Genomic DNA, 25,128 nt, shown 5'->3' on the forward strand with positions numbered 1-25,128 from the left:
ATCCTAATGCAAAGAATGCATTAAGATAAAAAAACCTTAAACCTTTACAATCCCTTTAATGCTATGCAACTTAACATGCAGCATAATGCACATTCATTTTTTTTTTTTATCTTGGACGAGTGCATTAATCAGCTCAGGGCCAATCAGCACTGTCCAGACAGGGTCAGGGGTTCTGTAGCCTCATAGGGCAATCAGGGGAGAATAAAAACCCCTACAAGCTTTAACCAGACACTCACAGTAGTTCCAAAACTGCTATATACTGTTGATGAGAAAAGGTATTCAGCAGTTTATATTTACTAAAACGATTGCATTTCCATGTTCTGTGTACTGTGGGAGACCAGATATAGTGAAAGTAGGGTCCCGAGTTCAGTAACACTTTAAGTGAACAAGCTTAAGTTAGAAACTAATTGGCTACCATGCACAGCTACACCACATTTTGCACTCTACAAATTCAACACCCCCTGTATCATCCCATTTAGATTTACCAAAACTATGTAGTGCGAGGACCTTATATCCAATCAGGTTGGCCCTCACACTACATAGTTATGCGTACATTTACAAAATTATTCAGATAGATCAGAATGTCTAAGACTGGCACTGAATAGGAAAGATGGAGTTATATCTAAAAGGAACTGTAGAAATAGACCGTAATGTGTGTGACCAGCATTATTCTAGAGGCATTGAAAGATTCTGCAATGAAGTTTGCTTCAGTTTAGAACCCGACATACCCATAACCCAGTAGTCAAGTTTAGACTTGACTGTCACTTAAAAAAAAGGATGGTTGCTAGGTAAGAGAATGAATGAAAAACAATTTTAATTGCTATACAGATTAGAAATGCAGTGATTACTAAAGACATTTTATTGAATAGAGCTGATTGTGTGAGAAAGGTTTCAATACCCTTACTTGCATCTGAACAATGCACTCAGGAGCTCAGTACATGTCCAAACTGTCTCTCTACCGTTTATGTTAGGCCTACTGCTTTTAATGGATAAATGATTTGATGAAGTGACCAGCAGAATAGAACTAAATAAGCAGAAGAATTTCATATTGAAAGTTCTTTGGCATACTATACATAACTTTACATGCAAGGTGGCATGGTGTTTCTTAATCAGTGCAAATATAGGACACCAATAATTTTGCAAAATATGATTTTCTTAATACACACCAAAACATGTTGTTATTAATACATAGGTGCTTATATATAGTTTTCTATAGACCCTAAAAATCCCTAAGACCCCATCTGAGATCAGAAGTCATATACACATATAGTCTGTAGACATCTGCCTTTAATACCTCAGTTATCTGCATTGTTTAACTAATCTAATTAATCTGTCAGAAAGCCTTAATTAAGCTAGAAAATGTTGCATTTACAGGTTTCATTATTAACTAGATATCAACATTATTTTAAGAAAATATGAACTGAGAGAAAGACCACCATTACCGACATTCTGAAAATGGAAGATACCTTGCTGTCACATGGACATAAAAGTTGTATAAATCTGGAGTATATTTATGATAAATGTATATTTTGCATGTAAGTTACCCATGCTATAAATTTAAACAAATGTTCAGTTTACTCAAGGAGACCATCTTTGGCTTGAGAAATTGATTTAAGATTTATAAACAAAAGGGTAATTTCTATTTTTATTTAGGTTTTCAAATTGCTGAATTATTTATTTCTTACACTTTTCAGTTTATTGGGTTGTATAGACAGATTTATAGATGTGGAAATTGTGCAGCCCTGCATAATCTTTGACCCTGCTATGTTTCTTAGCAAGGGCTTTAGTGTTGCCTCCTGAGAAATAACTTTGTACCATCTTGAAACCACATGTGAAAACTACTCTTTTCGCCAACTTGTTATCCTGAAGGTCACCAATCAATTTTCAAAGCTCATCCCTATAGAAGAAGGAAAAAACATATTTAAGATGACTAACAACTTAAATAGGTAACTTTACACAATGGATTGGATATTTCCTGCATTGCTCTTGTGACAACATATTACAATAGAACTAAACCCATGTCCTGCTCAGAAAGAGCTTAAAATCCCCATCAAACTCATCAATGCAATTCACACACTGAATTAAATACCGAGCTCCACAATATGTTTTTGGGAAGAGACCCATAAACGCATAGAAATTATATACAAACTAATTTACCCAGGTCATGGTATATCTGGTGCCAGTTAGTCACATTCAGCTGGATTTGTTTGGTAATGTTGAAGATGTTTTATAGGTTCTCCAAGCCTATGGCTTAGAAAAGTTACAAAACAACATCACAAACAAGTACAGTTGAATGGGACTAACTGCGACTAGCTAAATACAAACTCCTTTCACCTAAAATTGGCCATACAGACTCCTCCATCAACATAAACAAGGTGTATGAAGCAATCCCCTGTGCTGGGATATTATATTTTGACAGCGGCACCAACAGCTGTCGGCTGGGATTGGCTGCAGTCGCTGATTGATGGAAACTTTTCCAACCTAACCAGATTGTTTATTCAACTTCAGTCTAGCGGGGGAGCCCACAAACTGGTCAAAATTCGGCTGTTGCCTGTTGGACCAGCCAAATTTCATTTGGTGTACTGTCCCTAGGGGGGAAACAAACCAAGGACCACCATTGTAAGGGAATAGTTCTAAACATTTGGACACTTTGCTGTACACAATTCTGTAATGGGTTAATGATTCTGTAATGGGTTAATGATTGCTGTTGAAATAAACAGAAGCAGCTAAAATCATATTTCTTCAGTTTAACTTACTGTAGTTATGTCATAATTTTTTTAATTGATAGAAAAATGGGCTAAAGTATTGGTCAAATTGGTCATAGGATCCAGTATATTAACGGCCAATTCACACTGACTTGTGCTAAAATTTATGGAAAATGCATGTACATTTCCATCCATTTTAGTTGCGTGTTAACACACGCTGACCTCTGTTTGCATACATTTTGACATCCATTGACATGCATGTGCAGCGTTATGGTGTGAATACAGCCTTATGGTGTGAATAGGACACATTCAATATTGTTTTTCAGATGTTCTTCCGTTGATATGCGCTAAAACGTAGATTAACGCTCTGGTGTGAATTGGCCCTAAGGGCCAAGTTCACTTTAAAAAAATTAAAAAAATAAATGCACTTTTTTTGCAGAAACAAAAATGTGCTTTTTTTTCCATGTTTCTCCTAAAATATGGTCTATGAATCCATTATATTCTGCAAAAGAAGGAGAACATATAATAATATTACAGTCAAAACATAGGTCGGGCTTTGGAAATGTGACCCTTGATAATTAAAGTGGTTGTTAAGCCACTGATATACAGTCAGGTCCATAAATATTGGGACATTGAAACAATTCTAATCTTTTTGGCTCTATACACCACCACAATGGATTTGAAATGAAACAAACAAGATGTGCTTTAACTGCAGACTTTCAGCTTTAATTTAAAGGTATTTACATCCAAATCAGGTGAAAGGTATAGGAATTACAACAGTTTGTATATGTGCCTCCCACTTTTTAAGGGACCAAAAGTAATGGGACAATTGGCTGCTCAGTTGTTCCATGGCCAGGTGTGTGTTATACCCTCATTATCCCATTTACAAGAAGCAGATAAAAAGGTCCAGAGTTAATTTCAAGTGTGCTATTTGGACGTGAAATTCGTTTAGGTACAGCGTCGCACGACCGTGCAATTGTCTGTTAAAGTCACGCAGTAAAAAAATCGCAAAAAAACCCCTGGTCAGGAAGGGGGTAAAATCTTCCGGGGCTTAAGTGATTAATAGAATAAGCCTGAACTACAGTTTGTCTGATCCATCTGGAAATGGTCGCAGCAGAGGCAGCCAGCCCTTTGCAAGGTCCATCCGTGAGAACAAATAGTGAGTCTGACACCAAATTGAGGTCCCACGGCAGCAATGGAGACCGCACTGGGGGAACCAAGCGTCTCACCCCCTGTACAAATGTACGCACCAAGGAGTGTGTGGCCAATGGATGTTGAGACCAGTCTAGAGCCACTAGGATGACTGAAATTCCTTTTGCCTCGATCCTGTGTAGGAGTCTAGGCAGAAGCTGAAGAGGAGGAAAGGCGTAAATCAGACGATACGGACTCCGAGGAGTCATTAGCACGTCTGTAGTGTTGGCTAGAGGATCCCGAGACCGTGCCACAAACCTCTGAACTTTTCCTGTTGAGGCGAGAGGCCAACAGATCCACCTCAGGAGTACCCCACTGGAGACACAACTGATGGAACACCTCCAGATGAAGTGACCATTCTCCCTGGACTAACGCCTGTCAACTGAGATAATCCACTTGCCAATTTTCCACCCCTGGAATGTGAACAGCAGAGAGGGCTGGAACGAATGGTTTTGCCCACCTTAGAATACTGGCTACTTCCCGAGCTGCCAGGACCTTCTTGCGCTCCCTTGGTGATTGACATTGTCCGATTTAATCCGTACAGGACACCCCTGGAGACGACATGTCCAATAAACTAGGCACAGTCTGATAGTTACGGAGCTCCAGTACATTAATTGGTAGCCTGCCCGAGATCAGACTCCCTGGGAACACTCGGTGCCGAGGACGCGTCCCCACCCGGGTAGGATGACATCCGTGTGACAACCGTCCAGTACAGGGGAAGAAATAATTTTTCCTGACATTCCATTTTACCAGAATATCCTTTTGCAGAGATCTTGTGTGGAACTGTGCAAACGGAACTGCCTCAAAGGTAGATACCATCAGGCCCAGCACCCGCATGCAAGTCTGAAGAGCCGACCGTCTGCTGGATAGCAGAAGCCGAACTGCCTCCTGCAACATTTGAAGTTTCTCCAGAGGAAGAAACACTTTGGCTGAGGACGAATCCAGAGTCAGGCCCAGGTAGTTCAGGCTTGGGGACATAACCAGAGCAGACTTCTGAATGTTCAGAACCCAATCGAACTCCCTCAGCGTTTGCAGAGTAATCTCCAAGTTGTCCAACAAGGCAGTGGAAGACTCTGGTCATAAGAGCAGATTGTCCAGGTACCCCAATACCGCGATCCACCGCTGACACATTAATGCTAGAACCGCGGCCAACACTTTCCCGAAGACCCGAGGAGCCAAAGGGTAATGCCACAAATTGATAATGCTCCTCTCCCACAGCAAAGCGGAGGAAGCTCTGATGGACGACACATATTGGGATGTGAAGGTAGGCATCCTTGATGGAGGCGAGAAAAACTCCCTGATGTAAGGACGCCACCACCGTGCGAATGGACTATATTCGGAACTTCTATACCCGCACAAAGCAGTTTAGCACCTGGAGGTCCAGTATTGGACGCACCTTGCCCTCCTTGCCGGAGTAAATGACTTTGTGGACCCACTTGTCCTGGATTAGGGAGGTCCACAGATCTGGGAAACAGAAACAAAGTTCCTCCACACCTCAGATACTGGTGAGGGCGCCCCTTCTTTCGCAGGAATGTTTGTCCGTAGGTCTGGCAGAACATGTTTGTGGTTTGCCCGACCAAGACTTCCTTACCCTTGGAAGCCTAAGGAAGAAGGTTAGGTTTTCCCCCTGTGAGGCCTTTTCCAAGGAAGCTCCAAACAGGCGATCCCCCACAAATGGAAGATTGGACAAGGCCTTTTTAGAAGCCTGGTCCACAGAGCAGCCTTTCAGCCAGATAATGCGCCGCTGAGACATTCTAGAAAGCAGGGGAGCAGCATCCAAAGAGTCGTCAAAGACAAACTGTAGCCCTTGGACCAACTGATCTGCCAGCTCCCCAAAAGGCAGGGGGGAGCTGTTTCTCCTCCAGGTCCTGTGTAGAATTTTGGCCTAATCAGTCCTAGCTTGTGACACTAGGGCAATAGTAAATACCGTATAAAAGTGAAAAAGGTGTGAAGGCGTTTAGTTATAGGTGATATTAAATATTTATATCTTTTTATCTGCTGCCTCTTGAGTTTTAAATGTGAAAACAATTTAAAAATGTGAATGTGAAGGGTTTAAGGGTGCTGATAAATGTTGACTATTAAATAACTAAAACCAATGTGTATCAAATAATAGTGTGAAAAGAACCATATATTCAATAAATTGCTAATAAAATACAGCCTTGTGCAATAAATTTGATAACAATAAAACCATTAAAATATAATCACAATAAACATAGCAAAATATGTGAAATAGTATAGTGAAGTGACTGTGCAGTACCAGTGCTTAAACAGATTAATGCATGGCAAATAAGCAATATAAAGTGCTAGGTGCAAAATTCAAGTGGAGTAAAATTATGATGCTAAAAAAATGGACTGGTTAAAAAGTATTAGTGCAAAATACCCAATGCTAGTGACACTTGAGATCATTTGCTAGTGCCTATAGGTGGCTAGTGCAGTTGATCAATATTACAGTGACTTTCTAGCGTGCAAGGGGTCACTCAAGTGACATTTCAGAAATATCTGAAATGGATAAACAGAATATCCAAGTGGGGATACAGAATATCCGGGTGTTTCCAGTGCGTGATCCTTTGTGAGCTAGGTGACAATATTAAATGCTCACCAGAGGTTGGTGGGTCACACAGACCCAATGGGCTTTTGGTATATAGAGGTATGGCCACTCCTTCTCCTCCTTCCTCAATTGGAGTATCTGGATCTTATACTTGGAAATCCCTTAGGGCTTTAGGGGGTTAATGCTTCACTTAATTCCTCCTGGGTCAGTATCTCCAAAAAGGGGGATCTATACCGGTGTCTCAGTTTGGAGGTATAAGAGACAGGAAGCCAGAGATAGTATAATACCGTTTTATTTAAGTATTAAAAAAAACAAAGTTTAAAAATGGATCTTTACATTTGGTGGTGCTATCCAAGCACAGATAAGAAGGCTCGATATGCTGTGTGAAAGCCGCTAGGTCTGCCTGCTGACAGAAACGTTTTTAGGGCTTCACAATAACCGATGATGTAGCGGCGGTCTGCGTGCGTTCCACCGATACCCGGATGTGACGTCGTAGGATCAGGAAATGAAACTTAGACCACAATGCATTTCGCAATCAGATGTGCATCATCAGGAAATCAGGCAGACTTCCTGATGACGCACATCTGATTGCAAAATGCATTGTGGTCTAAGTTTCATTTCCTGACCCTACCACGTCACATCAGGTTATCGGTGGAACGCACGCCGACCACTGCTACATCACTGGTTGTTGTGAAGCCCTAAAAACGTTTCTGTCGGCAGGAAGACCTAGCGGCTTTCACACAGCATATTGAGCATTCTTATCTGTGCTTGGATAGCCATCAAAGCCAGCGTCTGCAAAGCAGGATGGAAGATTAGTCCTTGGGACAGCAGATCCTCCCTGAGAAGAAGCTGCTAAGGAACATCGGCGACCAGCTGCACCAGATCGGCGTACCAAGCCCGGCGAGGCCAGTCCAGGGCCACGAAGATGACTGCAATCCCTTCTGCCTCGATCCTGCGTAGAAGTCTGGGCAGAAGCTTCAGTGGAGGGAAGGCGTAAATCAGACGATACTGACCGCAAGGGGCCACCAACGAGTCTGTGGTGTCTGCCAGAGGATCCCTTGATCAAGCCATAAATCTCTGCATCTTTCTGTTAAGCCAAGACACCAACAGATCCACCTCAGGGGTGCCCCACCGGAGACACAACTGATGAAACACTTCCGGGTGAAGGGACCACTCCCCGTGGTCCAATGCCTGCCGACTGAGGTAATCCGCCTGTCAATTTTCCACCCCTGGAATGTGTACGGCAGAGAGGGCTGGAACGATCTGTTCTGCCTACCTTAGAATGACAGCTACCTCCAGAGCTGCCAGGATACTTCTTGTGCCCCCTTGGTGATTGACATAAGCCACGGCTGTGGCTTGTCCGATGAATTCACACTGGACAACCCTGAAGATGATCTGTCCAATTATCCAGACACAGTCTGATCGCTCGGAGTTCTAAGACATTGATCGGGAGTCTAGACTCTTCCAGCGTCCAGATCCCCTAGGCAGAATGCTTGCCGAGGATGCCTACCCAGCCGGACAGGCTGGCATCCGTGGTGACCACTGTCCAATACAAAGGGAGGAAGGATTTTCCCAGCCGAAGTGCCAGAGAACAAAGCCAGCATATCAGGGACTCCTTCGTGCCCCGACTCAGCTGGATCTGATTGTCCAGAGACTGCGGAGTCCTATTTGGTCAGAATTTCCCTTTGCAGGGACCTCGTATTGAACTGTGCAAACAGAACCACCTCAAAAGGGAAACACCATCAGGCCCAGCACCTGCATGCAAGTCCGGAGGGATGACCATTTGTTGGACAGTAGGAGGCGAATTGCAGCCTGCCTTTTCTGGAGTCTGTCCAGAGGAAGGAGCACTCTGGCTAAGGCCGAATCAGAGTCAGGCCCAGATAGTCCAGCTTTGTGGATGGAATCAGAGCAGACTTCTGAGAATTCAGAATTCAGCCTGTACAGGACACCGGGAATGTGTCCTGGATGACAGGTACATTCCCCCGATATTTTAGTTGTGGTCCCTTTAATGGGGACAGTTGCACAGCTTTTGTGGTACTCAGGGGTTCTCACCCATGCAGGGTGTCCCGGATTAAGTTTGGCTGTAGAGGACTGATTTCCAGGACTCTCTGGATGTCTAAGTTTATATCAGGGACTCGGGATTTCGAAGGTAAAAAGAGACTTGGGGGGGGGGGGGGGGAAGAGCCTTCAAACCCTGACTACCAGGACTTTGGTCCCAAAGGGGTTTAGTCCCAAGTGAGGGAGGCTTGAAAGGCAGTAGAGGGAAATCAGCACCCGTGTCAAGGAAGTGAGTGGGAGAGAGTGAGAGAGAGAGAGAGACTCACAAGCTGTGTAGCAAGTGGAAGCTCCCAGATAAGCTGAGACACAGGCTGCTACCCCCTCGTGTGACCTGCCTGGCACCCTTATTTTGGAGGAGCCCGACCCATGTTTGGGACCAAAGACTAGCGGTGAGCTTGCTGCTTTATTACCAATACCAGGATTTGGACTGTTTATTTACTTTGGCTGAAGTAAGCTGTCTTTTGTTTTGCTGCGATTAAAATAAATGAAGGTAGACAGGCTGTGAGTGAACTAGACACAGAGGGCCTGGGTAGCCCAGGACCGTCGGTCCATATAACTATGAGATATATATTTATATATGTCCCCCTTTCCTGCCTGGAGCATTTCCTAGATTAAGGAGAGGTCAATTCTGTCTCCATCAAAGACCCTGAGGCTGGGGATATACCCTCTTGTAATACTGCACAGAGAAAGGTGCCTTTTTTGTCCGGCTCAAGCTATTGTCATATAATACTAGATTTATTATATCTAGGGAAGACTATATATATAAGGACGAATAAACCAGGGAGAGGACATCTACCTTTCGGGGTGTGATTTACCCCAAAAGATCACAAGGGGGCTATTCCTATAAGCCCTGCCTCTGATGACACAGTTGGGACTTAATACATTGGATCCAGTGCAAAAAAATATATCCCTGATGTCTATATAGAGCTTGTATCGTGAATACGGAAGCAATATCTTCCGGACAGCCTCTGTATTGCTACAACCCTGCCGCCTAGCACAAGTCACTACCAAAAAGGAAACATCGGTCTGTTATGGTCTCTCAGGCCCTGAGGAAGCCTTGAGCGAAACGCGTCGGCTTGCTGGGGACCTATCCTGACCGAATCCAGCTTGAGACCCATCTTCCATCCTATACAGGCTTTGTTTTGGCTATAATCCCTTTATGGGATATGTTTCTATTTCAACAGTGACGTTATTTGTTTGATTTTACTATTGTATGTCAGGTTGTTGTCTTCCACATATGCATGGTTATCCATGCTGGCTTTTATTATTCTTTATATCAATAAAATGTATTTTTGGTTTTACAATTAGTTTTGTCTCTGATCCTTCTACTCCCACTGGCCCGTAAAGCCCCATCTTTCCTCTATCCCTTATTTTGTTGCTAAAATAAATGAACTGTTTTGCTTTTACCAAACTGGCTGGCGGTCATTCCAGAGCTACCCCAGGTTACAAGCTGAACTCCCGCAGAGTTCATATTGTGATCTCCAGGCTCTCCATCAGAACAGAGGAAGACTCCACTCGCGAAAGGAGATCGTCCAAGTAGCCCAGTACCACGATCCCCCATTGGGGTAGCAAAGCTAGCACCAGGGCTAACGCTTTTATGAAGACCTAAGGAGCAGATGCGAGACCAAAGGGTAACACCACAAACTGATAATGCTCCTCTCCCACAGCAAAGCAGAGAAAATGCTGGTGACTGGCACATATTGGAATGTGAAGGTAAGCATCCTTGATATCGATAGAGGCGAGGAAATCCCCCTGACGCAGGAATGCTCCCACCGTTCTAATGGACTCCATTCCGAACTTCTGTACCCGCACAAAGCAGTTTAGCGCCTTGAGGTCCAGGACTGGACACACTTTGCCTTCCTTCCTGGGAACTGTGAACAGGTTTGAGTACAAAACCTGAAAATGTTCTCAGGTCGGAACTGTGACAATCACCCCTTAAAGGAACAGGTCTTGTACCGCCCTAAAAAGGCCCTGTAAGCTGTCTGGGGACAGGCGCAAGTTGGAAGGAAAAAAACCTTGCCAGGGGACAAGAGCAAAAATGTATCTTGAAGCCAGACCGAATGACTTTGTGGACCCACTTGTCTTGCACCTGGGAAGTCCACAGACCCGGAAACAAGCGACAATGTCCCCCCACCACCGATACGGGTGAGAGCGCACCTTCAGGCAGAAGGAGCCTTGTCCACGGGTCTAGATAAGCCCGATCCTGGCTTGCCAGACCAGGTTCGTTTGGATCCTCCAGAAGAGGCCCTGAAAGGCTTCGAGCCTTTGTTAGTCGACCCTGAGGGATGAAAAAACTTCTTATGGGCCGAGAAGGAAGGCCTACATCTATGATGAGGTAGCCTGTGAAAGAAAAGTAAAGTACTCTAACCCCCTCTGAGACCTTTAATGATGTCATCCAGGGTAGCTCCAAATAGGTGATCTCCTTGAAAAGGAAGATCGGTCAGGGCCCTTTTTGAAGTCTGATCTGAAGACCAGCACTTGAGCCAAAAGACACACTGAAGGACCACTGCCAAAACAGAGAGGGGAGCCCTCACGGGAGCTGCATCCAAAGAGGCATCACAGATAAACTGCAGCCCCTGGCCTAGCTGGTCCGCCAGCTCAGCTAAGGCAGGGGAGAGCTGTTCCCCCTCCAGGTCACGGTGTAGGAGCTTAGCCCACTCGGTCAGAGTTTGTGACACTAGGGCAATGGTGAATACCTCATTGCAGAGCCAGCCAGAGTGTACATAGTGCGGGCCACAGCCTCTGACTTCTGGTCAGCCGGATCCTTAAAGGGTGGGGACTCTTCAACCGCAATCATGGTTGCCTTGTTTAATCTGGAAACCGGAGGGTCCACCACTGGTAGCACAGTCCACTTCTTAAGAAGAGACTCCTCATAGGGGTAACGCCTAGTAAAGCGCTTAGGGACCCTACGGGGATGCTTTGGTCGTCCCCACTCTTTAGCGACAATTCTGTCAAAATAGGCAGGGAAAGGAAACCCCTTTGCCGCTTTGGATGGCTAGTGAGTGCCAAAGGGCAGCTGCGCCCTCCATCTTCAGGGTCTCACGCACAGATACAATCAGTGCATTCAGCAGCGTCTTTTCATGCACTGTCGCAGACGTGGAGGAATCATCCTCACCATCAGAGGATTCCAGGCACGTGCTTGCAGACCCAGCAGGGTGACCCACGTCCACAGCAGCCGAATCAGATTCAGGATCTGATGAGACAGATGAAGCAGGGGAAGGCGGGGGGCGCTTTTTGTGAGCTTGTCACCCACAAACCATCTCCACCCGGGAGACAAGGGACTCCAGGACCGCCATCAGTGCATGGATGGATGGTTGGGACCCGGAGGGCCCCACAGCCCCAGAGAGGGGATCAGGTGTGGAAACATGCTCCAAAGACTCCATGAGTAACCAGGGGGACCCCACGAAGTGTAAAATACTGCTAAGGAACAACCCCCACTCCGCGCTGCCAGCACCACCTGGTCGCTAGGGACAAAGCACCAAGCAATCCTCAGCAGAGAGGGAGAGGACCCCACTAGACTCACCACTCACAGAAACAGGCACCTGCAGCCACCAGGAGAATATGCACTACACGTGTGGCGATCAGGAAGTAAAATGATCCAGGAGTCAGCACCAGGGGATGAGGGGCTCCCACCGCCAAAATCGCTGCCCACAGGGCTCCACTGTCATGGCTACCGCTATTTCCAGAGGCAAACCACAACAAAATGGCCACCGGACTACACAAACATGGCAGCTGTGTATAGAAACACAGGCTACAACAAAATAGTGGCCCCGCGAGGCTTTACAGGGACCCAGGTGGGAGACCAGGCCTCGAGGACAGATCCAGGCAAAATGGGGGGCCCTGGCAGGAGCCCCCACCAGGTACAACCCCGCACAGTCGATTGTCCAGTCACCGGTGGCGCGTCCCCATCGCCAGTTAGCGCCCTGCCCCCATCCCAGGAAAGTGGCCAGACCACCCAAACAGCCCCAGCGTAGAGGGGGGGTCAGTATGAGGGACTTGGCAAGGGGGGGTGCCCAAAACTCTCCAGGGGGAAGAGGGGGGGGCAGCTACACACTATACCAGGAACCAGGCAGGCACCGCTCCAGACAGAATCTCTCCATCGAAATGGGGGGCTGTTAGCCAGGAGGAACACTGCGACTCGGGCCGAGACCCGGTCATATGCAACCTCGCGAGGCATTTAACTCGCAGGCCAGCCCTGGATCAAAAATTGTTTCTCCTGGATTTTTTCTGTGAGATCTACAATCAACTGCCGGAATGAGCGATGGGCTGGATAATTCAGATCCAGTGGGCACGGTCGACCTAGCACGGAGCTAAGGTCTGCACACACTCGCTGGCCAGACTGGGGTGCCCACTGGATCTGAATTATCCAGCCCATCGCTCATTCCGGCAGTTGATTGTAGATCTCACAGAAAAAATCCAGGAGAAACAATTTTTGATCTAAAAAGAAAGAAAATGCAGGGACCAGAGATCCCAGCAAGGAACTAGGTCCTTACTCCTGACTAGGCAGAAAAAGTGGCTATAGCAGAGAGAGGGAGTATACCCTCTGGGACTGCACATGGGTGTAGCCAGAATTATTTTCTGCCTAGTTTCCTACTCCTGTAGGGGGAAGTATAACCCAATGGTCATGAATATCAGGAGCTGTGTATGTCAAGGAACGAAAGAGAAATATGCCGATCTGTACCTATATCAGAGCGGCTCCCGGCGCTCAGCTGACTCCTTGGCTTTCACCTCTGCCCGGCTGACAGCTCCAGCGAGGGGGCTGAGCACTGCCGCTGATGTCGGGGGGGAAAGGGAAGAGAGAGAGAGCCGAGCGGTCACGTGATCGCCGGGAGCCGCTCTGATATAGGAACTTATCGGCATATTTTTTATAAAACACAGACACAGGGATAATTATTGTTATATTACAGAAGGGATGGTATGATCTTATATTAGATATGAGAGCAGCAGGAGGGGAGGGGGCAGGCACTGACACGAATAGACAGGCGGGGGGGTAGAGGATGACAGAGAGGACAGAGCAGGGCTGCGGATGACGGAGGCCAAATGACGCAGCACAAGCACTGTGCTGTATAACATGCTTTAAGCAGGGAATAGGGTCTGTTTTTTTTTTTTTTATAGGGTAACAAAAGCTTTAATGAAAACTCAGCAAGATAAACAAAAGTAAACTCTTTTAATTCTAAATTCAGAGAAGTTGAAGATATTTCTCCAGAAATCAAGCAAGCATAATATTTCTTTTCAAATACTGAACATAAATATGATGATATATATTTATATTATAAATAAAAATATATATATATTTTTTTTTTCACTTTTATTTAATAATTGCAAAAAAGCAATAATATAGAATTAACAATGGCAACAAAATGTTAGCTTTTGCTAGTTAGGATCTATCAGAACAATGATGATGATTTCTACTGCACTTTATGTTTGTAGAAATGTAAATAATTTTTCTTACAGTGGCCATTGTCTCTTTTTGTCTGTTAGAGGAACATACATGACACCCATTAAGCGAACCCTTGTTATGTTCCCATCACTATCCTTGTCAAACTGTTCCAGAAACTGACTTCCACCTTCTGGACCCACAGGTAAGACCAGTCTTCCTCCTGGCTTCAGCTCATTTAGCAGCTGCCAAACATAAAAACAACACAGTTAAGTACTGCAAGTGAAAAATATTACTATGGAATAGTCTAATTTAGATAAATAATTTTGAACAAGCGTGACAGCAATCCTTTTTTGTTTTATATTAACCAGGACATACACATTCCTAGGGGCTCATTCACACAGGTGGCCATGGTGGTGGTAAAAACAGGCAGTTGGTGCAGTTTTTCTGTCCTTAAACCACCCACCTTAAGATGGACATGCAGCTATTTGGGGCTGTACATATGCCAAGACTACAATGTTTTGCTTCATGGCCACTGCAAAAATGAATCCCCATTACATTGGGCAGGCAGTACCACCACTGAACACGATCCATTCATGGTAATACAGCCAGGATGAAAACTGCCCTGCAACCGAGGGCAATGCATGTGGTTGCAGCATAGTGGTTCAGCTTTTTTTTTTTTAAATGGTTAAAACAGGTGTGGGGAGAGGACATGTTGCCCCCCAGCCACCTGTCAACTGCCCTCTGAAAAGCAATCCACAGGTGGATCCCTAAGTGTCATGTTAACAAATGTATTATCACTAGTCTTTCCTTGATAGTATAGTTTGGTATGCAGCATTTTCTAGTGAAGTATAAAGCACCATTAGTTATGTGTTTTAGATAGAGTGTTTAATTTATTCAGTTTAGTGTAAACTATGTGTTTTGTAAGGGTTGGTTTACACCAGCCTACACAAAAGAGCAGTGTTTTACCATGCGTGCAGCTGTCAGTGTGAGGGCCAACAGGGAGTGGTGCAATGTGCATCACACTGATTACTTTTCTTTTTTTTTTACTTTTTTTTTTTTTTACATAGTTTGTGAGGTTGAAAAAATGCATCAGCCCATCCAGTTCAACCTATGATGTGCTTGTGTTTGCTGTTAACCGTACATTGTATACCCCTGTATGTTGTGGTCTTTAAGGTGCCCATGTAATAGTTTTTTGACACTATCGATGCTCCCTGCTGATACGACTGCTTGTGGAAGAGAATTCCACATCCTTACTGCTCTGACAGTGAAGAACCCCTTACGTATTTTAAGGTTAAACAGTTTTTCCTCTAGTTTTAGTGAGTGGCCACGTGTCTTATTGTATTCCCTTTCTCGGAATAGTTTGTTCCTTATGCTAGGGTCGCCAGTACAGTATTTGTACATTGATATATCCCCCCTCAAGCGTCTCTTCTCCAGAGAGAATAAGTTCAGTGCTTGTAGTCTTTCCTCATAGCTGATGTCCTCCATTCCCCTAATTATTTTTGTTGCCCTTCTCTGGACTCTTTCCAGTTCCAGCACGTCCTTCCTGAGGACCAGTGCCCAGAACTGGACAGCATACTCCAGATGTGGCCGGATCAGAGTCTTGTAGAGTGGGAGAAAAATCTCTTTATTTCTGGAGTGAATCCCCTTTTTTATACATGCTAGTATTCTGTTGGCTTTGCTTGCAGCGGCTTGGCATTGCATGCCACTGCCAAACCTGTTGTCTACCAGTACCCCCAGGTCCTTTTCCATCCTAGACTCACCCAGAGGTTCCCCCCCAGTGAGTAGCTTGCTTTCATGTTTCTGACGCCCAAGTACATTACTTTACATTTTTCAACATTAAACCTCATCTGCCATGTAGTTGCCCACCCCATTATTATGTTCAGATCCGCTTGTAAGGTTTCCACATCCCGCATAGAAGATATTGGCATGCTTAGTTTAGTATCATCTGCAAATACTGAGATTGTACTCGATATCCCCTCCTCTAGATCATTTATGAATAAATTAAACAGGATTGGCCCCAGGACAGATCCTTGGGGGACCCCACTTTCGACACCCACCCAATCCGAGTACTCCCTATTAATCACTGCGTTCTGGACTCTCCCCTGGAGCCAGTTCTCTATCCAGGTACTCACCCCCTATGGTCCATACCTACCTTCCTTAGTTTGTACAGTAAGCGTTTGTGGGGAACGGTGTCAAAGGCCTTTGCAAAGTCCAGATACACCACATCCACAGGCTTACCTTTATCTAGGTGGCAGCTTACTTCATTGTAGAAGGTTAATAGATTGGGTTGGCAAGAAAAATTTTTCATGAATCCATGCCGATTACTACTAATAATACCGTTTTCATTACTAAAGTCTTGTATGTGGTCCCTTAACAACCCCGTGTTCTTTGTTCCCAGGGTTCTATCCCATTTGATATTTTCTAGCAGAGAGCGCAGTTTTGGGAAATTGGCTCTTTTGAAATTCAGTGTCCTTATATTACCCTTGTGTTTCCTATTACTATGATTAATACTGAAACTAATTGACCTATGGTCACTGTTTTCTAAGTTGCCCCGTATCTCTATATCCGTGAGCAGGTCTGTATTGTTGGTAATCACTAGGTCAAGTACCGCATTGTTTCTTGTCAGTGCATTCACCATCTGACTCATGAATTTGTCCTGCAAAACATTTAGGAACTGCCGAGCCTTGGCTGAATGCGTGGTTCCTTCTGCCCAGTCTATATCTGGATAATTAAAGTCCCCCATTATAATTACATTTGAAGTGTCACAGCAGAGCAATGCCTTACGCTACATGCTGCATTTTTCTGAACTGCACTACACATATAACTAGAGTTGTGTCTTTATTTTCTTTTTGTGTGGATTACCATGTATCCAGTGCAGAAAAAAATGGAAGTCGCTGTGCATACTGTGAATGTGCCCTAAAACTTTGAAAACGCAGAGAACTTTAATATGATACCAGCTGCACCAGAGTTAAACATTGATAATATTAAATAGACTTTAGAAATCATAATAGACGGCTGTACAAATTCTGCAGATTTGTTACCTTTTGAAAAAAGCCTTAACCACTTTAAGACCGGAGGATTTTCCTGCTTAACGTCCAGGCCACTTTTTTCAACTTGGCACTGCGCGAATTTAACTGACAATTGCGCGGTCATGCAATGCTGTACCCAAACAAAATTTACGTCCTTTTTTTCCCAGAAACAGAGCTTTCTTTTGGTGGTATTTGATCACCTCTGCGCTTGTTATTTTTTGCGATATTAATAAAAAAATTAGCGAAGATTTTGCCAAAAATTGACATTTTCTACTTTGACACTTACAGTGCCTTGCGAAAGTATTCAGCCCCCTTGAACTTTGCGACCTGTTGCCACATTTCAGGCTTCAAACATAAAGATATAAAACTGTAATTTGAAGAATTAACAAGTGGGACACAATCATGAAGTGGAACGAAAATTATTCAGCCCCCTGAATAGACGTATGTCTCTATCAGTTTTGCACATCGAGAGACTGAAATTTTTGCCCATTCCTCCTTGCAAAACAGCTCAAGCTCAGTGAGGTTGGATGAAAAAAAAAGATTTCCCAAGCTTTAAACATCACAAGGAGCACTGTGCAGGCGATAATATTGAAATGGAAGGAGTATCAGACCACTGCAAATCTACGAAGACCTGGCCTTCCCTCTAAACTTTCAGCTCATACAAGGAGAAGACTGATCAGAGATGCAGCCAAGAGGCCCATGATCACTCTGGATGAACTGCAGAGATCTACAGCTGAGGTGGGAGACTCTGTCCATAGGACAACAATCAGTCGTATACTGCACAAATCTGGCCTTTATGGAAGAGTGGCAAGAAGAAAGCCATTTCTTAAAGATATCCAGAAAAAGTGTCGTTTAAAGTTTGCCATAAGCCACCTGGGAGACACACCAAACATGTGGAAGAAGGTGCTCTGGTCAGATGAAACCAAAATCAAACTTTTTTGGCAACAATGCAAAACGTTATGTTTGGCGTAAAAGCAAAACAGCTCATCACCCTGAACACACCATCCCCACTGTCAAACATGGTGGTGGCAGCATCATGGTTTGGGCCTGCTTTTCTTCAGCAGGGACAGGGAAGATGGTTAAAATTGATGGGAAGATGGATGGAGCCAAATACAGGACCATTCTGGAAGAAAACCTGATGGAGTCTGCAAAAGACCTGAGACTGGGACGAAGATTTGTCTTCCAACAAGACAATGATCCAAAACATAAAGCAACATCTACAATGGAATGGTTCACAAATAAACATTTCCTGGTGTTAGAATGGCCAAGTCAAAGTCCAGACCTGAATCAAAATCGAGAATCTGTGGAAAGAACTGAAAACTGCTGTTCACAAACGCTCTCCATCCAACCTCACTGAGCTTGAGCTGTTTTGCAAGGAGGAATGGGCAAAAATTTCAGTCTCTCGATGTGCAAAACTGATAGAGACATACCCCAAGCGACTTACAGCTGTAATCGCAGCAAAAGGTGGCGCTACAAAATATTAACTTAAAGGGGCTGAATAATTTTGCAAGCCCAATTTTTCAGTTTTTTATTTGTTAAAAAAGTTTGAAATATTCAATAAATTTGGTTCCACTTCATGATTGTTTCCCACTTGTTGATTCTTCACAAAAAATTACAGTTTTATATCTTTATGTTTGAAGCCTGAAATGTGGCAAAAGGTCAAAAAGTTCAAGGGGGCCGAATACTTTCGCAATGCACTGTATATATATATATATATATATATATATATATATATATATTTTATGATATTTTTTCATGTGACAACACTGAAGAAATGACACTGCCACAATGTAAAGTAGTGAGTGTACAGCTTGTATAACATTGTAAATTTGCTGCCCCCTGAAAATAACTCTACACACAGCCATTAATGTCTAAACCGCTGGCAACAAAAGTTAGTACACCCCTTAGTCAAAATGTTCAAATTGGGAACAATAAACCATTTTCCCTCCCCGGAGTCATGTGACTCGTTAGTGTTGCAAGGTCTCAGGTGTGAATGGGGAGCAGGTGTGTAAAATTTGGTGTTATTGCTCTCACTCTCTTATACTGGTCACTGGAAGTTCAACATGGCACCTCATGGCAAAGAACTCTCTGAGGATCTGAAAAAAAGAATTGTTGCTCTACATAAAGGTGACCTAGGCTATAAGAAGACTGCCAAGACCCTGAAACTGAGCTGCAGCACGGTGGCCAAGACCATACAGCGGGTTAACAGGACAGGTTCCACTCAGAACAGGCCTTGACATGCTCGGCCAAAGAAGTTGAGTGCATGTGCTCAGCATCAAATCCATAGGTTGTCTTTGGAAAATAGACGTATGAGTGCTGCCAGCATTGCTGCAGAGGTTGAAGGGGTCAGACTGTCAGTGCTCAGACCCTATGCCACACACTGCATCAAATTCATCTGCATGACTGTCGTCCCAGAAGGAAGCCTCTTCTAAAGATGATGCACAAGAAAGCCTGCAAACAGTTTGCTGAAGATAAGCAGACTAAGGACATAGATTACAGGAACCATGTCCTGTGGTCTGATGAGACCAAGATAAACTTATTTAGTTCAGACGGTGTCAAGCATGTGTGGCAAGAACCAGTTGAGGAGTACAAAGACAAGTATGTCTTGCCTACAGTCAAGCATGGTGGTGGGAATGTCATGGTCTGGGGCTGCATGAGTGCTGCCGGTACTGGGGAGCTACAGTTCATTTAGGGAACCATGAATGCCAACATGTACTGTGACATACTGAAGCAGAGCATGATCCCTTCCCTTCGGAGACTGGGCCACAGGGCAGTATTCCAACACGATAATGACTCCAAACACACCTTCAAGACGACCACTGCCTTGCTAAAGAAGCTGAGGGTAAAGGTGATGGACTGGCCAAGCATGTCTCCAAACCTAAACCCTACTAAGCATCTGTGGGGCATCCTCAAATGGAAGGTGGAGGAGCGCAAGGTCTCTTACATCCACCAGCTCCATGATGTCGTCATGGAGGAGTGGAAGAGGAATCCAGTGGCAACCTAAAGCTCTGGTGAACTCCATGCCCAAGAGGGTTAAGGCAGTGCTGGAAAATAATGGTGGCTACACAAAATATTGACATTTGGGCCCAATTTTGACATTTCCACTTAGGGGTTTACATCAAAGGTTGTATAAGCCCACCTCTCTGACTCCAATCCGAGCAGGCTTTGTATGCATTAATAGAATACACCGCTTGCCGTGATTGGCTCAGCACGGTACATAGCGTATTACAGCACAGGGACGTTCTGTAAGTTGCCAAAGGTACTGTATACACATCCAGCGGGCTAACATTTTTAATAGGGATGTTCTGTAACTAGCTGAATCTACAGTGCCTGGCGTATAAGACGACCCCCGATTTTTGGGGTATATTTTTTTATTATATAAAAAGTCGTCTTATACGCCGGAAAATATGTTACACCAAATTGCTCCGTTCCCCGCGGGTACCCGCAAAATTTTTTGACTGCCCACTCCCGCCCGCAGCAGAGGTAAAACCGCCCGCTCCCGCAAGATTTGAATTAGGTCCCGCAGGAGCCCAAACCTAATACAGCCCTCTACCGGGGACCATCTGGTCTCCTCTTTAAACTTACAGTATACTTGAATACTCCTTTCCTTCACAGGACAATATTACCACACAACTCTAAGCCCCTTAACCACTTAACGACCACCCAAGGACTATTAACGTCGGCCGTTTAAACCTAAATACCGGTGTTATGGCAGCAGATAGCTGCCATAACCCTGGTATTTTTTTAAACGGCGGGCGGTCGGCTTTCCGATAAGGGTGGTCCCAGCGGCGGATTCGCCGTGGGATCACCCTTCTGGGGCTGCGGAAGAGGTGCCCCCTCCCGCCGCGTCCCGGTACTTTTCCCCGCTTACTGGACCCGCCGGCAGCGGGGAAAACGATCCGGTCCCAGATCCTCACAGACAGGATGTCTGACTATGGTCTTGGAGGACCAGAGCGAAGGCAAACGTCATTGCCTAGCAACCGGTTTAAAGGTCCCCCTTTTTTTTTTCATTTTATTTCATTTATTTTTTTCATTTTATTTTATTTTTTTTTTTTCATCTTTTAGTGTACTTGTGAGATCTGAGGACTTTTTGACCCCAGATCTCACAAAAAAAGGGAGGTCCTGTCGTGCCTATTTCTATTACAAGGAATGTTTACATTCCTTGTAATAGGAATATCAATTATAATTTTTTTTTTTTTTTAAACGGTGTAAAAATAAAAATGATAAATTAAATAAATAGTAAAAAAAAAAAAAAATTAAAGTGCCCTGTCCCCGTTAGCTCGAGCGCAGAAGCGAATGCATACGGAAACCCCGCCCACATAGGTAAACGGTGTTCAAACCCCACATGTGAGGTATCACCGCGATCGTTAGAGCGAGAGCAATAATTTGCGACCTAGACCTCCTCTAAGATCGCAACCTGTAGAAATTTTTAAAATGTCGACTATGGGGATTTTTAAGTACCAAAGTTTGTTGCCATTCCGTGAGCGTGCGCAATTTTGAAGCATGACATGTTGGGTATCTATTTACTCGGCGTAACATTATCTTTCACATTATGGAAAAAAACTGGGCTAACTTTACTGATTTCTTATTTTTTAATTAAAAAAAGTGATTTTTTTTTCCCAAAAAAATTGCGTTTGGAAGACCGCTGCGCAAATACGGTGTGATAAAAAATATTGGAATAATCTCCATTTTATTCTCTAGGGTCTCTGCTAAAAAAAAATATAAATATTTGGGGATTCCAAGTAGTTTTCTAGCAAAAAAAACAGATTTTAACTTGTAAACGCCGAGTGTGAAAAACAGGCCCGGGGCTTAAGTGGTTAAAACTATTTATTCCGATCGCCTACCTCGTGACTTCCCTGGACTGGTGGCAGCTCCTAATTGTTGTCAATTCTTGATTTTCATACACATGATGTCCTACTATATGCCTAAATATCTCTTTTCCTGGTATTGCGATTCTTCCTACTAACCTATTTTGCATACTACTTAATATCACATTCCCTCCCCTCCTTTCCTTCTCTCTATTGCTCTCTTTTTTCCATTAATACCCCCCTTTTTTTACTTTTGGCATTCCTTATATAATTTGCACGCCCAGATGGTTACGATTAACCCCCCATGTAATGATTGTGCATGTATACTCCACCATTTCTTGCTCAGACAAATTTCTATTCCCTTCTCTTTTGTATAGTTGTTTTTTAACATGCATGCCTCTTGTTTTGTTCATCCTTTCGTCCATTCCTCCCCCTTAAATTTTAGTGGGTGTTGGATGCCCAAGTTCCTGACCTATCTTGTGAGCTGGACAACAGGCCTTCTGGCATTACGCTTTCACTTTCAACCACCATTATCTCACACAATGTACAGGGCTTTAACTCCCCTTGGAAAAACGTAGGTGTGCATTTACTTACTACTCTTCCAGACACACTAACATTGTAGGCTTACAGGAAACCAGTTTTCTGTATCCTCCCAACCTGAATTCTTACACCGAAATTATCCCCAAATCCTTCCATTCAGTTGTAGTGAAAAGAAAGTTGGAGTTCAGTTTTAACGATAGGGCCGGGAAACAGTTGAAATGGTGTAGGCGAAAATGTTATGCTTGCGCCAATAAACTAGGGCCAACGTTGGCAACTTTACTTAATGCTCATGTGAGGGAAACCAAACCCATTACAGTGTTACTAAACCCAGAACCTGCATTCACTATATCTGGTCTCCCACAGTACACAGAACATGGAAATGCAATAGTTTTAGTAAATATAACCTGATAAATACCCTTTTTGATCAGCTGTATATAGCAGTTATCACAGTCTTGTGCCTTGTACCAGTATGTCCTATCAGGCTTTAAGACCCCTGATCCTCTGCCTGGATAATACTGATTGACCATGTGCTGATAACATGCACCCTCCAAAGGAACAAAAATAAAAACTCTCTAGCACTACACACCAAACTGTGCAGCCTGACTCCATAGACATGATACATGAGATGGTCAGAGACTGCGCACATGATACAAGAGATAGTCAGAGACTGCAGACACGATAGAAGAGATCAATGTATCAAATGAAGCCTCACCAGTGCCCATCAAATGCAGCTTATTAGTGCCCATCAAATGCAGCCTTATCAGTTTCATAATGTCACAGTTTATTAGTGTATATGAACTATGTAGTACATGAACTTTTACTGAATGTGGCCAGTCACCAGCCACTTCATGGGTATGCCAGCGCCCCCCCGGCCAACTATGCCCCTAACTGGCACCAGTCCCTGCCCAGTCCACCACATAATAAACAGTGGCACTACAGCAAGCCACCGGCTGCCCCTGCCTCAGCTCCCGGCGCCTGGGCGCGGTGCACCCTGTGCACCTGGCCAGGATCGGCTCTGCACCAGCAATGTTGAGGAAACCAATATCCTGCAAAAATATAGAGTAAGAAATATTGGTACGGTATTGGTATGCTTTTAGGTGTTTTAGGGTATTTATGAAGGGATATGTTCAACTCCACACTTATAAAGCCTTGCCCATATGTACTATTTCTTCTGATATCTACAGACAGTGCAATGCTGTTCTCTGGATCCGTAAGTTCCAGGAGGAAATATTTTGATGCTCAAGGTTAAAAAGACAATTATAGGGCATTACATTCTACAGATACAATTCAATAACAATTATACATGATGATGTTTTTATACTTACCGCCTGGGGCATCTTAGCAGCTGCTGCACCTACATGAATTGCATCATATGGGCCTTCCTGGGGATAGCCAGATCTACCATCGCCAACTATAAGATTGGAAAAATAAAAGCTACATGAAGTTTTATTTTATTTTTTTTTTGGAATAACCAGGGCTAAATTTATTGCACTTAAAACTCTGGAGCCAGCATGCCAGAACCCTAAACCACCATCTTTACACAGATAATATGAGCTCAGGTTTCACTCTGAGGTTAAAGAAGTTTGCCTTTACCTTGGAACTACTTCACATGTATGGATACATACTTATAAGAGATGCATCTTCCTCAATCCCCTCGACATAAAAGTAATGGGAGCATGATTGTAAAGTTTGCAACCATCCATACATGGTCATCACACTCTCAGGCAGCGATAACGTTTTTTTTTTTCATCTGGGGTCCTCCTGGGAAGCAGCAATATCTCCTATCTCTTAACCCTTCCCTCCCTCTCCACCCCCCTTACCCCCTCTTTGCCATCTCTTTAACCAATTGGCCCATATTCCTTTATGGTTTATCCTCAATGCACCCCACTACCTCTATAAACGCCTCAGTCCCACTTCAGAGCGGGCTGTATATAGACCATCTCTACCCCCTATTGTTATGTTGTTCAATAAGCGGTCCTACCTTATCTATATTAATAAAATGCAAGTGTCCCTGCGTCCAGATTCCCTGTGTCCGTGGGATTGCGCTACAGCGCATGTGCCCCACGGACAGCCGTTGGGGCGCACACACCGCCGCAGGAAAATTGCTGTCACGGGCGAACCAAAGGTGCTGGAGACCCTAAAATTGTATCGCAGGTGGCCAAGACGCTCCCCTACAGCTAAGAAATTTGGGGTTTCGGGGATGAAAGGGCGCGGAGCAGTGACCCCGAGAACTGGGCCTCCCCCCGCCATAGACTCCAACGTTAAACCTGGTCACCTCGCGGTTAGGTCACGGCTCGGTTCTCGGGGTCATTGCTCTGCGCCCTTTCCAAATTTTTATCAGCTGTAGGGGAGCGTCTTGGCCACCTGTGATACAATTTTGGGGTCTCCAGCACATATGGTTCGCCCGTGACAGCAATTTTCCTGCGGCGGTGTGTGCGTCCCACCTCAGCCCCTCCTCCTCTCAATCAGCCGTTCGCTAAGTCTTAGAATTTCATCGGACCTTGAAAATGTAATGCTCTGAGGTGACTGAACCCCGGAACTCCACCGTCCGTCTCCGCTGTCTTACCGTACGGTGTGTGCCGGGTCACCGACTTCCCCAGGGTGAGTCGCAGGTCGCCCCTCTGTGTGAGGGGGAGGGGGGGTTAGACCCTCACCCGGGGTGGGGGATGGGGAGGTGGTGGTGGATTTGGGGGTCTTTTCCTATTGGATGATCCACTGTTCTGTGTGTGTGAGGAGCTCCCCTCCCCCCTCCTCTCTGATTTCCCACCCTCACATCTCCCCTCCCCCACACCAATCTGCAACCCGACATTTATCGTTCAATCCCCCCCATACACTACAATCCCCTCCCTCCCCCATACACTACAATCCC

The 25,128-nt window shown here is 44.6% G+C and overlaps 1 protein-coding gene across 2 annotated transcripts in view; it reads right to left on the reverse strand.

The window, feature by feature from the left end:
• Positions 1–1,362: 1,362 nt before the first annotated feature.
• Positions 1,363–25,128, reverse strand: part of LOC309543350 (protein-L-isoaspartate(D-aspartate) O-methyltransferase-like) — a 128,948-nt gene continuing 105,182 nt past the window's right edge. Inside the window, exons 7-9 of one of the 2 annotated variants that reach the window (XM_082242818.1) lie at positions 23,585–23,670; positions 13,955–14,124; positions 1,363–1,897 (exon numbers count right to left, since the gene is read on the reverse strand). In XM_082242818.1, the coding sequence (XP_082098944.1) occupies positions 1,885–1,897; positions 13,955–14,124; positions 23,585–23,670 (269 nt within the window). In that variant the 3' untranslated portion in view covers positions 1,363–1,884. The remainder of the gene's footprint in view (positions 1,898–13,954; positions 14,125–23,584; positions 23,671–25,128) is intronic. The other variant, XM_082242817.1, reaches the window with a different exon arrangement.

Source organism: Pelophylax lessonae (genome assembly GCF_965119305.1).
Source record: "Pelophylax lessonae genome assembly, chromosome: 13".
Classification (NCBI taxonomy): domain Eukaryota; kingdom Metazoa; phylum Chordata; class Amphibia; order Anura; family Ranidae; genus Pelophylax; species Pelophylax lessonae.